The sequence below is a fragment of the Giraffa tippelskirchi genome, chromosome Y (genome assembly GCF_054371585.1).
Source record: "Giraffa tippelskirchi isolate mGirTip1 chromosome Y, T2T-mGirTip1v1.2.pri, whole genome shotgun sequence".
NCBI classification, from domain to species: Eukaryota; Metazoa; Chordata; class Mammalia; order Artiodactyla; family Giraffidae; genus Giraffa; species Giraffa tippelskirchi.
The window spans coordinates 3,304,237-3,317,525 of record NC_137290.1 but is presented as its reverse complement, the minus strand read 5'-3'; the positions used below and the strand labels follow the sequence as shown (position 1 = coordinate 3,317,525).

At 42.4% G+C, this 13,289-nt stretch overlaps 1 protein-coding gene across 4 annotated transcripts in view; it reads left to right on the top strand.

Annotated features, from left to right (window-relative positions):
• Nucleotides 1-13,289, top strand: part of LOC145537824 (neuroligin-4, X-linked) — a 372,289-nt gene that overhangs the window by 224,864 nt on the left and 134,136 nt on the right. For all 4 annotated transcript variants that reach the window (XM_081568715.1, XM_081568716.1, XM_081568718.1 and 1 more), the window contains one exon: nt 1,406-1,558. In XM_081568715.1, the coding sequence (XP_081424841.1) occupies nt 1,406-1,558 (153 nt within the window). The remainder of the gene's footprint in view (nt 1-1,405; nt 1,559-13,289) is intronic.

The following is a 13,289-nucleotide window of genomic DNA, read 5'->3' as shown; positions in this document are numbered from 1 at the left end:
CTCCATCCGTGGGATTCTCCAGGCAAGAATACTGGAGTGGGTTGCTATTTGATAACATGCAGATATTTAAATGACACACATGTATATGTATATACATACAGAAATTCCCAGAAATAATTATAATCGGGATGAGGATTCTTAAACACTACATATAAGCTCAAGGGACAATGAACACCAAACAAGTTATTTAATCACAACTTTTGAGAAAGCAGACATACGCTGTCCTGATTTCTTTTGTCACAGACCATTGCAAAGTAGGGTTTTCACATCGATGTTAAAGTAATGATGACTCAGGATACTCTGGTTTCAGATCGCAATGGGAGTTTTCATTCCATGGGGAAATGAGCAGGATTGCAACCATTTCATGTTGAGGTTGCACTCTTGTGCCATCTTTATTTCAGCTCGCGTCTGTTCCACTTTTTTTTGTCACTTCAGTTGGTATTTCGTTGCAAACAGTCATTTAGAGAAAAGACACTTGGGCCCCTTTCTTTGTTTTTCCATGTTTCTTTTCTGTTGATCATTTTTAACTATTTTTTCTTTTTGTCATCATGTATTGAGAGTTTGCGGTTTCACTACTAGTATTATGTTCTCAATGTTAAGTCAAAAGTCAATCTCTAAGTTCACCTTTGACTGAAGAGGGCAGTTATGGTAAAAAGTGATAATTTTGAAGCTGACTTTGCACTAACTTAGATAATTAAAATGTATGTTTTAATAGATACTAGGTATGTGTGTTAGTTACTCTTTTGTGTCCTACTCTTTGTGACTCCATGGATTGTAGCCCACCAGGCTCCTGTGTCCATGGGATTCTCCAGGCAGGAATACCGGAGTGGGTTGCCGTGCCCTTCTCCAGGGGATTTTGACAACCCAAAGATCAAACCTGGGTCTCCTTCATTGCAGACAAATTCTTTACCACTGATAGACACCATGGGCTTCTTCAATGCACGTGCCCTTCTAGGGTTTGATTACTATCTAGGGACGAAGTAATTCATTCATCTCAGTGGTTAAATTTGTAGTATCATAGGTACATATGCAAACATACCCATGCACACAAATTCATTCCAATGTCCGCATCATTTCTATGAGTAGAAAATATCACAACATCGACCTTTATCCTTAAGCCATCTTAACTGTTTTTGTTCAGTCGCTCAGTCGTGTCCGACTCTGCGACGCCATGGACTGCAGCACGCCAGGGTTCCCTGTGCTTCTGTACCTCCCAGAGTTTGCTCAGATTCATGTCTGTGGAGTCGATGATGCCATCTGACCATCTTAACCGAGGTGTCCCTAATTCAAGGGCCATGCGATGGATTCCCATCCCAACTAGGGAAAGTCACTCACGTCTTTCAGTTTAGTCTCGGTTAATCAGTGTGATTTTTTTTTTTTTCCCTTACTTGGCTCTTTCTTGCAGACATCCATGATCAGAACAGCAAGAAGCCAGTGATGGTGTACATCCACGGCGGGTCCTACATGGAGGGCACGGGCAACATGATTGACGGCAGCATCCTGGCCAGCTACGGCAACGTCATCGTCATCACCATCAACTACCGGCTGGGGATCCTAGGTGAGTGAGTGCCTGCTGACGACGAGCAGGTTCCGCTTCTTGTTCTGTGGGGGTTCGTTGCTTCCACTCGTGTTTCTGCAGCTCCTAGGAATTTCTACCAAACCTCACTTAATGCTCCAAGGTGCATCTGTTCCGTAACTTTGACTAATGCTCCAAGGTGCCTCTGTTCCGTCGGTTTTCTTTTTATCACGCTGTAAGATACATTCGTTCTGTAACTTCCGCGTTTCTTTTCTGTTTGTTTCTGTTACTTTTCACATCTTAACCCAGGGATTTAATTTCCGTGAACCCTCCTCAGCCATCAGCACACAGGAGTCCGTGAGAAAATCATGCTTCTTTTTTTGTGGGGCTCATTGCTTACACCTGTGTTACTCCAGTGCCTAGGAATTTTCCGCTACAAAACTCACTTCACGCTTCAAGATACATTCCTTCGTGACTTTCAAGTAGCACCATTCATTTTCTTTTCGTTTAATTTTCACGTTTTAATCCAATGGTTTCCTTTCCTTGAACCCCTCCTAAAACAGATTCAGCCTGCAGGGTCATCAAATGAACTTGGGATGTTATGCAAAGCACTTTTCTTTCTCTGGGCTTGGCTGACATTAGCTTCTCACATGAACACAGTTGGGTGCTGTCTGATAAAGCATTTGGTAACAGGTGCTGATTTGGTAAAGTGGAGAATGGGCTATAGATATGAGCTTTTGTGGTTTTGTGGGTGTGTTGATCATGAGTTGGAAACTCTTTTACTTACTCTCTTAATGGATATTCTGTATCTAATGGATTTTGAAGACAAGAGGCGGTAGGTGGTCACATGATGTTGCATTCTTGTGTGATGAAATACTCTTGTTTGAATTTTGTAACTTGGTGATTTTTCACTTTGTGTAAATTTTACCATTGACTGTGAGAAGACCTTGGCTAAGAGCATAGGAATTCCAGAGCGCCAGTCTGCTGTTTTGGTGTTCAATTCATTTTCACCAACAGTATGGTTGTGAAAAAAAAAATAGCATTTTGATGGTAATATTTTGAGGCTTACCTTCTGTGGTTTTGCCTGCTCTTGGTCAGTTCATGAGTAATATCCATGGTCTATGTAACAGCATTTATTTTCAAGGCAAAAAGTGCTTTGAGGGGGCTTCCCTGGTGGTCTAGTGGTTAAGACTCTGAGCTTCCACAACAGAGGGTACAGGTTCAATCCCTGGGCAGGGAAGTAAGATTCTGCAAGCCTTGTGGCAAGGCAGAGAAAAAACATGCGTTGAGATGGTGCAGAAAATTGAATTTGTAACAGTGTGGCTATGAGAATGAGATCTGTGTGTCACAGAATGGTTATGGTAAACAAAACAAAACAAAAACTGGACTCACAGAATTGTGTCAAACAAGAAACAGGACTGAAAATGTTTTCTCCACCAAGAATATTTTATTTTCAACTTGATGTTTGAATTTTGTTGTGAGCATTTCGTTTCATTCACCAGTAAAACATTCAAGAAGACCCCAGGGAAGTGGGACAGTTGTTGAAGTGACTTTCTAATTGAAAAATGCAAGATGTGTGCACACTTGTACCTTTTGGGACATCCACAGAGTACTTGAAATTTCAGGTTTTTAAAACGGAAACAGTGACGGACAGTATTTATCTTATTGTCTTGGACTCCAAAATCACTGCAGATGGTGACTGCAGCCATGAAATTAAAAGACACATGCTCCTTGGAAGAAAAGCTATGACCAACCTAGTCAGCATATCAAAAAGCAGAGACATTACTTTGCAGACAAAGTTCCGTGTAGTCAAAGCTATTTAGATTTCTCCAATAGTCAAGTATGGATGTGAGAGTTGGACCGTAAAGAAGGCTGGGCACCAAACAACTGATGCTTTTGAACTGTGGTGTTGGAGAAGACTCTTGAGCATCCCCTGGACTGCAAGGAGATCCAGCCTGTCCATCTGAAAGGAAATCAGTCCTGGATATTCATTGGAAGGACTGATGCTGAAGCCGAAACTCCAATCCTTTGGCCACCTGATGCGAAGGGCTGACTCACTGGGAACGATTGAGGGCGGGAGGAGAAGTGGGCGACAGAGGATGAGACGGTACACAGCATCACTTAGCGTCTAGAGCCTTCTCGTTTCGTGATTTTTATTTCCTTTTCTTTTCTCACGCTGGTGCTCCCAGCCAAATCTTCGAATCATTTCCGTTCATTTCGCAGACTGTGGATCGCATGCCCCTCTGAGTATTTTTTTTTTTTCCAGAATCCTCTGGGGAGTTGCCTTGGCTACTGGTGTTTGAGACAGGAAGTGGTGTTCCGTGATACCTCACAAAAGGTCCATTCTCAGGACGAGGTGGGCAGAGGAAGCCAGCGACCACGGCGTGCCCCTCTGGCAGCGCTTTCAAAGAGCACAGTGTGGGGGTCTGTATGGAGCGTCACCAGCTCCCAATGCTGCTTTCTAAGCGGAGCCGTGGTTTTGGGCAAGCACTCACTTTGCAGGAATAGCGAAACGTTGTCTTGCCTGAATGCCGTGGTGCTGACGCAACTTAGAAGGTTAGATTTCAAAAGAAATTGATGCCTCTCCCCTCTGTTAACGACCAGCTGGTATTAAGCCGCTTTACACGGTGATCTATTAGCTGTTTGGCCCGATTTTGAATCTGGAACAATTTTGTGGGAATTCACACACCTGCTTTTCTTTTTTTTAAGAGAAAAGAAAGGAAAAAAGCTTCCTTTTCTAACTTTCCTCATTTGAACCATTTTAAGTTTACCTTCTGCTGCTGAGAGTTAAAAGAAACAAATCTTGGGGAGAATCACAGAGAAGCTGCAAGAGGCATGGCCAGGAAATGAAAGAAGTGATTTAGCATCCCCGAGACAGTCTATTTACATTCCGCGAATGAGTTCGTGTGAAGCCCAACGCCACAGACCCCCTTTTATCTGAAGGCGTGAAGTGTGCCAACTCCACCGATTATACAGGGCGATAGATTTCGTTCAAGCGTGACTCAGTCAATCTTCTTTCAGACATCTTGTGTCGACTGCTGTCCTCTTGCAAACTGGGAGGTGGTCGTTTACTTCTTTGCTTGCAAGGAAAATTGCTATTATCATTCTCTGAAAATATTTCGAACCATTGGCATGCAGATTTTTTTGTTTTTAATGACTCAGTGCAATGGTACAGCATGCACCATGGTGATTATCTGTATTAGAGTTTTTGACAGGAGTGGATGTTTTTTTACCAAAACATAGAAATCATCGTTTGAACTTTTTTCTTCAAAGAGTCGTACATGCCGAAACGCTATTTTTCTGCCTAAGGAATGGAAAAGCATTGTTTGAGATGATTACCACTTTTTCCTACCCCCAAAGAGAAGTCTTGAAAAATGAATGATGGTCAGAAGGAAAGCAGGACACTGGCATGGAATAAAAATGAAGTGGGACCTCCTCTCCACTTGTTGTCTGTGATGTGACATTGAGAACAGTCAGCTAACATTTCCTGAGTCTCTATAAAAGGTGGTTCCGTTCTCTCCCTTGCGAGGCTGTTGTACATACCATACTACCATCCAGCGGCTTTGTGTCCCTGAGGTTTCATAGCCCAGGACGTGTTTGCTGCTGTTGAGTCGCTCGGTTGACTGTTTGTGACCCCATGGACCGCAGCAAACCAGGCTTCCTTGTCCTTCACTGTCTCCCAGAGTTTGCTCAAACTCTTGTCCATTGAGTCGGTCATGTTAGTGACCATTAAACCTAGTCACTGTATAATTTCCAGTGTTGTTAATAGCCTTGGACATCTTATTAACATCACTGTTGAGCCACTGAAAAAAAAATGCAACTAGCCAAAAATGTAATGCAGTATGTATCCAATACCACCTAAATTTCCATTTATCATTCTTTCGAGAAACAAGGATAAGGCACTTGTAATAGATAAATGACATGATCCCCACACTTGCTTTTCAAACAATGAATATTTTCTTTCATCAGAACTGCCTAGCCCAACCCTTGCTTAGCTAGTGAACACCCAATTTATTATCAAATCTAGGACTCTTTGGGAAATGTTAATAATATTGCTGGGCTTACAGTGTATTTTTATATTCCCGAAAGCAGGTCCCTGATTGCTGATGCAGTTTCCTTAGAATCACTATTGATGGTCCACTGTGATGCGTGCTCATGTGCTATGGGCCCCAGCCATGATGTTTGAAAAAGTAAGGCTCTTGTTGCAATAGATCTAAGGCTTTGTCCACCCGTCCAGTGTCTAACCTCTGAGGCCCATTTAGTTGCATTCTTAAATGTCTTTGACCCATACATGGAATTCAGACCATTGACCCGAAGAATGAGTTCATTAGATTCCTCACCTGATAAGTATCTTATAGTCTGATGAAATGTCACCCATGTAGTTTTATATAACTGCCTTTTTTCAAGGATTCTCAGAACATCAGAAACACCTGCTCACTTTTCATGTGCGCAGAAGCGATTTCCATCTGGGATACTCAGTGGCTTCCTTCTGTTAGAACAAGCCAGATGTATCTCTGCTGAAAAAATGTCAGTTTCCTATTTAGATGGTACGTACGTTTCTCTTTCACTTGAGACTTGAAGATGCCTTCTACTGTTTGGAACTTGCACCATTTCCCCCCTCTTAATCTTTATTCTTTATTTGATTTTATCTTTTCCTGCAGATTTTCTTTTGGGTTTCTCACGGAAGACATCTTCCTCATCAGGTCAAAAGTTTGTGTGTGTGTGTGCGTGCGTGCCCACTGTTATTAAGTCATCTCCAACTCTTTGCAATCCCATAGATTGTAGTCTGCCAGGCTCTTCTGTCCATGGAATTTTTCAGGAAAGAATAACTGGCCTGGAGAAAAATTTAAAAAAAAGAATACTGGAGTAGGTTGCCACTTGCTACTCCAGGGGATCTTCCTAACCCAGTGATCTCTTTACCCAGTGATTCTCTTGTGTCTCCTGCAATAGCAGATGAATTCTTTATCCCTACTGCTACCTGGGAAGCCCCAAAAGTTCATCAACATACCTATAAAGAAAAAAAAAAAACCACCATCTCACCCTTCTGGGATCTTCATGCTTCCCTCATAAGTCCATTCTCTTTTCTCACCTGTCAGATTCCCTCTGGTTAGATTTCCACCTTGAAAAACTTGCCTTCTCATCCTCAAGAGAGAAAGTCTTCACGAGTCAGTGATGGGATAAGCTAAATGGAGAGGGGAGATATGAGGTATTGCCCTGAGGGGAAAGACAAGCAAAAGTGAAGAAGTATAGGATGTTTCAGAAAACGGGGAGTGTGCCGACACTTTATGTAGGACCGCTCACAACTCCCTATGCTGGGAAAGACTGAAGGCAGGAGGAGAAGGGGACGACAGAGGATGAGATGGTTGGATGGCATCACCGACTCAATGGACCTGACTTTGAGCAAGGTCTGGGAGCAGGTGATGGACAGGGAGGCCTGGCGTGCTGCAGTCTGTGGGGTCGCAAAGAGTCGGACACAACTGAGCGACTGAACAAAAGCAAGTCACAACCCCGAAGCCAAAGGAGGATGGAAGGAACCGATGGAAGCCCTTAGAGGAACACCCTCCGTGGTGGGTGTGTGTTGGGGTGACTGGCCAGCCTGCAGATAGGCTTCCGGACTCTCTGTCTGGATGTCACTGATGTCATCTAGATGGAGTGGGGGGTGGAGGAAGGTGTATCCACGAGAATCAAGATGACACAGTTATATAGGATGGACACGCTGCACCAGGGAAGGTCAAGCTTCCTTGATCCAGCCAAAGTGCTCATTCACTCAGTTGACTTTAAATCGTCATGACTCCTTGTGCTGCAGCCCGCCAGCCTCCTCCATCCCTGGGATATCCCAGGCAAGAATACTGGAAAGAAAGTGAAAGTCTTAGTTGCTCGGTTGTGTCCCATTCTTTGTGACCCCCTGGATTGTAGCCCGCCAGGCTCCTCCGTCCATGGGATTCTCCAGGCAAGAATACTGGAGTGGGTTGCCATGCCCTCCTCCAGGGGATCTTCCTCACCCAGGGATCGAACCCACATCTCTTTCGACTCCTGTATTGGAAGATGGGTTCTTTACTCTGCGCTATTTGTCAAGCCCTCTCTGATCCAGAAGATATGCAATAAAGAAAAAATGCAAGATGCTTACCCCTCCCCTCTGCCAAACAGAATGTGTTTCGTTATCCTCGTCAGTAGCTCCGTGTACATTTAATACTCACTGGGAAACTGTTAATCTGGTCTCTGTAGTTGCTGGTGTTGATAAGTGCCAGGACCGAGTCAGGTTTTGTGTGGATGATCGTTGACTTAGGCTTTCCTCTTCTGCCTCCTGGTGGCTGCAAATGCCCATTGCATTCATGGATTTGTCCCGCACGTAAGGAGGAGGTTAGGTTCAGGCTGGATGCTCTGTTGTTTGGGATTTTAGAAGCACATGAGGAGGGTAGATACGGAACCATTATGGTGGGATAAAGAGCCTGTCGTGAGATAGATGTCGCTTCAGTTCAGTCGCTTAGTCGTGTCCGACTCTGCGACCCCATGGACTGTAGCACTCCAGGCCTCCCTGTCCATCACCCACTCCCAGAGCTTGCTCAAACTCATGATGCCACAGAGAAAAGTAAAACTCTGCAGCTGATAAAGGCACTGAGGGGTGGCAACCAATTTGAGGAGTGATGAGAAGCTACAATAGAAAAGACTTTTTGGTTTTGTCTCAAATGCACAAAATAATTGATTATGTTATGATGGAGAATTTCCTCCTACTCTTTATGAATGATTCAGAATTTCTTCAAAGAAGTTGCCTTGTTATTTTTGCATGCATAGTCTCTTTTGGAAATCACAGTGTTTGGCCACACTTGATAGAAGAGTCTATTCTTAAAGGACGTGCTGGTACTTCTCTGGCTGTCCAGTGGTTTGGAATCCACCTTCTGATGCAGGGGACACTGGTTCGATCCCTGGTCCAGGAACTAAGATCCTACATGCCGTGGAGCAACCAAACCCTCGCAGGCCTCAATAAAAGATCCTACGTTCTGCAGCTAAGACTCGACTCAGCCGAAAGTAAATACATAAATTCATTAATTATTTTAAACAGCACACGTATGTGCTTGGTCGCTCCGTCGTGTCCAACTCTTTGCGACCCCGTGGACTGCAGCCCCCCAGGCTCCTCTGTCCATGGGATTCTCCAGACAAGAATACTTGAGTGGGTTGCCATGCCCTCCTCCAGGGGATCTTCACAACCCTGGGATTGAACCCAGGTCTCCCGCATCGCAGGCGGATTCTTTACCATCTGAGCCACCAGGGAAGGCCATACGTTACAAGTAACTGATTTTAGGGTGTCACATGAACTTTTGCTCATGATCATCCAGGGCATCCATTCAGCAGTGCTTTTTCTTGGATGCTTCTTGGACGTTTGCCTCGCAAACAGAGTCTCTGATGATGACTCATTCTAAAAGAAAGAAACCAGTTTCTCTGCCGCGTGCACTTTCTTTGGCTTTGCACATAGTAAAAGAAGGACTGATCGATTTTCATTCATTAAAGTGTGGTTTCTGTCTTCTTGGGGATAAACACACACAAACCTCATTCTAAATGAAAGGAAACGTGTGAGACTTCGCTCGTGGTCCAGTGTTTAAGACTCTGTGCTCCCAGCATGGAGCAGGGGTTCTCCAATTCAGTTCCCTCGTGGAGGAGCTAAGATTCTGTATGCTGCACAGCCAAAAAAATTTTTAAAAATTAGATTTTTTTGAGTCATGATTTTAAAAAAAGAAGGAAAGGAAAGGAAAGAAAGGTGTGGTGGGTATTTGAGTTGGGGGAGAAGATGGTGTAGTGTGAGAAAGAACTGGTGAGTTCCCAGGAGTAGCATTGAATTGGAGAGCCTCCAACATTGGCTTGATTGGGGTGAGCTGGAAATTCAGTTTCGGGCAATGGTTCTATCAGAGAAATGCTTTTTAAGCAACACCTGTAAGAGAAATACCCACTGTCTTCCTGCGTACCTTTTCCTCCTCTCTCGGATGAATTTAACGAATTAGTCTTTAGCCCTTCCAAGTCAGATCATTGAAAAATCTCTAAAAGACATCCGGAGTGAGACCTTGAAAGTCCCTTGAGGCTGAAACACTCCAAGACTGTACACATTCTGGCCTGAGGACCATTTTTCTTTCTCTTTTCTCCCTCACACATTGGACTTTCGATCATGGTCTTTAGGAAAATAAATCCTTGAGGACACCAGGATGAGAGAGAATACCTTTTCCTGTATTTGGCTGTGTACCATTTTTAAAGCCTTTCTTGAATTCTGTTACTGTATCGCTTCTGTTTTATATTTTGGTCATTTGGCTCCGAGGCATCTTAGCTTAGTGGGATGTTAGCTCCCTGACCAGGGGATTGAACTCTCACCCCCTGCAGTGAAAAGTGAAGTCTTAACCACTGGACCACCAGGGACGTCCTCAAAGAGAATATTTTAAGGGTTAAAATGTAACCCAGAAATGGCAGATACACTGTGCATTTAGCAATGTAAATTATATTGTTTTAAAAAAATTTCAATCCCTATTTACTGGTTATTGTTTTTTTACACAGCATTATAGAGAAATCAAAGGCTGTGCCTTCAAAGAGTGTACAGACATGTACTCACATATAAAACTAATATGAAAAAGTGTGACTTGAAAAGATACTCCAAACTGCCAATCATCAGAGTAATGCCAATCAAAACTGCAATGAAGTATCACTTCACCCCAGCCAGAATGGCCATCATTAAAAAGTTTACAAATAGCCAACGCTATAGAGGGTGCAGAGGAAAGGGAGACCTCCTGCACTGTTTGTGGGATGTAAATTGGCAAAGCCACCGTGGAAAATGGCATGGAGATGCCTCAAAAAACCAGAACTAGAGTTGCCATGTGACCCAGCAATCCCATTCCTGGGTATGTATACAACCAAAACTGTCATTTAAAAAGATACAAGGACCCCTTATGTTCATAGAAGGACTATTAACAACAGCTAAGGCATGGAAACAATGTAAATGTTGTCTGATGAACAGGGACAGATGAATTGATAATGAAGATGTGATACATATACAATATAATAGAATAATTGACAGCTATAAAAAAGCACAGAGCAATGGCATTTGCAGCAACATGGATGAACCAGGAGATCATAATATGAAGTGAAGTAAGTCAGAAAGAGAAAGAGAAATACCATATGATATCACTTTTAAGTGGACTCTACAATACCAATGATTTTACCTACAAGACAGAAATATATTCACAGCCATTGAGAACATACTTGTGTGCTCTAGGAGGCAGAGGGTTTAGAAATTTGGGATTAATGGATTTAAACTATTGCATATAGAGGTAAACTGCAAGGTCCTACTGTTTAGTACAGGGAGCTAAAACGTAAATCATGTTTTTAAAATAAAATTCCGTAGTAACATATGGATTGGATAAGTCCCCTCTGATGAGTTGGGCAGTTTTTCATTTGATTAAAAAATAATAATAATAATAGTTCTTTGAAAGAAGGATGTGACTCTCAGCATAAAAGCTCAAAAGTATTTTGGAATGTTAAATGCATCCCTTTGACGTAACAGCCATTGGACACGGATGACCTGAGGTCTTCATGCAAATAAACCGTTTGGAAGACTCTTTATGCCATTAATTGGGGTCACAGGCATTGGTTTTTGTTGCATTCAGTACAATGGCTTTATTCTAGGTTCTGATATTATGGGGAAAAACATCTAGGTCTTGTGCAGTGGGTCTGTCATAAAGAGGTAGGTAGGATATGCATGCATTGTTATAAAGATGCACGTTTCGGCGTATAGAGAGGTATGAGGTAACCTCACAGAGAGACACCACCAATTCTGAAAGTGAAGTGAAAGTTAGTGGCTCAGTCATGTCCGACTCTTTGCCACCCCATGGACTGTAACCCATTAGACGCCTCCGTCCATGGGATTTTCCAGACAAGAGTACTGGAGTGGGTTCCCACTGCCTTCTCCAGGGGATCTTCCCGACCCAGGGATTAAACCCAGGTCTCCTGCATTGTGGGCAGATTCTTCACCCGCTGAGCCACCAGGGAAGCCCTCAGTATAGACAGAGAGATGAGATGACCTCACAGCGAAACACCACCCACTCTACCAAAGACAACTGAGATTTGTACCGGAGTTGCGGAAGTGACTTTGGAATAAGGAAACGTTTCCAGTTTGAATCGAGAAATGTTTTCTGTCACTCAGAGTGGTCGTTGTGTCTTTAATAAAATATCCCAGTGATGGTTTAGATGACTCAGTTGTGAGTTTTTTACTTAGCCATCTGGCAGATAGATAGTAGATAAAAATAGAAAAGATAGATAGTAGATAGAGAGGTGATAGATAGACAGGTAGCTAGGTAGATAAACAGACACATAGATATAGGAAGAGATAAAAATAAAGAATTAGGTGTATATGTTATATATAGATAGAGATAGTCATACATATATATAGTATATAGACAGATGTAGAGAGATGGTTATATATCTGTATATAGAGAGAGATAATATCCAGAGAGAAATGTGTATGTATTTAATAGATACATGTACACGTGTGTGTTTCTTAACTCAATGCTATGCTTTTTGAAACACATGGAGGACACCCCAGAAGGATTCCTATTTCAGTACATCTTTGAACCTCTGTTATCTTTCACCCTGTCATCCTCTTCTCCCTTCTATATAACCTAAACTCATAATATCATTTAGAAATAGCACCCCCTTTTTTTTTTCTACAGTATTGATAGTTCTTTTATTAAACCGGGCCTTTCTCATCTTTCCGGAAACAAAGAATCTTTTACAAATGGCCTCATCTGTTTCTGCCTCTCCTTTTCGCCCCCTTTGCTATTCATTTTTTTCTTATATTTATTTCAGTTATATTTATCGGTGTTTTCCCCCTCTTAGGCCAAGTAGCCTCCTCCGTGAATTGTAGCAATAGTCCATCGACGTAGTTCTCTGGAGGGTCATTTGTTTAGATACTCTGAATTCTTTTAATGGCCTTTCCCCCACCCTCATCTTCACCTTCTTGTAAATGACCCACCAGATTGCCTCGTCCTCTGCCTTTCAGTGCCTGGATCCTTTATTTAAAACAGTCTATAGACGTGGTGCACATTGAAAGGGTACAATGCCTTGGTCCTCGTACATTCACAGAGAAGCACCACCATCAATGCCCTCTAATTGTGGAATATTTTCATCCGTCCAAGGAGAAACCCAATATTTATTCTTTCCAATTTCCCAGAGCTTAATTAATCATCAGTCTATTATCTCTCACTGTGGATTTGTCTTTTCTGTGCATTTTATGGCAATGGAATCATATATTGGGTTGGCGAAAACATTCGGATGAGTTTTCCCGTAAGATGTTATGGTAAAACCTGGAACAAATGCTTCAGTTGACTCAATACAACCTGCTATTTTGGGTCTGCCTTTCACTGAACATAATGTTTTCACGATCCTGTCCTCATTGTAGCATGCCTCAGTACTTTGTTACTTTTTTGTGGATAAATATTATTATACTGCATGGATATAATGTTTTATTTATCCACTCATCTTTTGATTTCTGTTGATTTTTCCACTTTTGGATGTGATGAATAATCTCACTCTGAACATTTACATACAAGTTTTCATGTGGATATACACATTCACTTCTCTGGGATGCCTACCCAGGAGTGAAGTTACTGGGTGCTGTGATAGGGTATATTATGTTTTAATCATCTGACTAACTACGTTTTTAATCATCTGACTAACTTCCAATTTATTCTCTAAAGTGGCTGCACTAGTGTGTATTCCCTCCAACATAAAGTTTCCAATT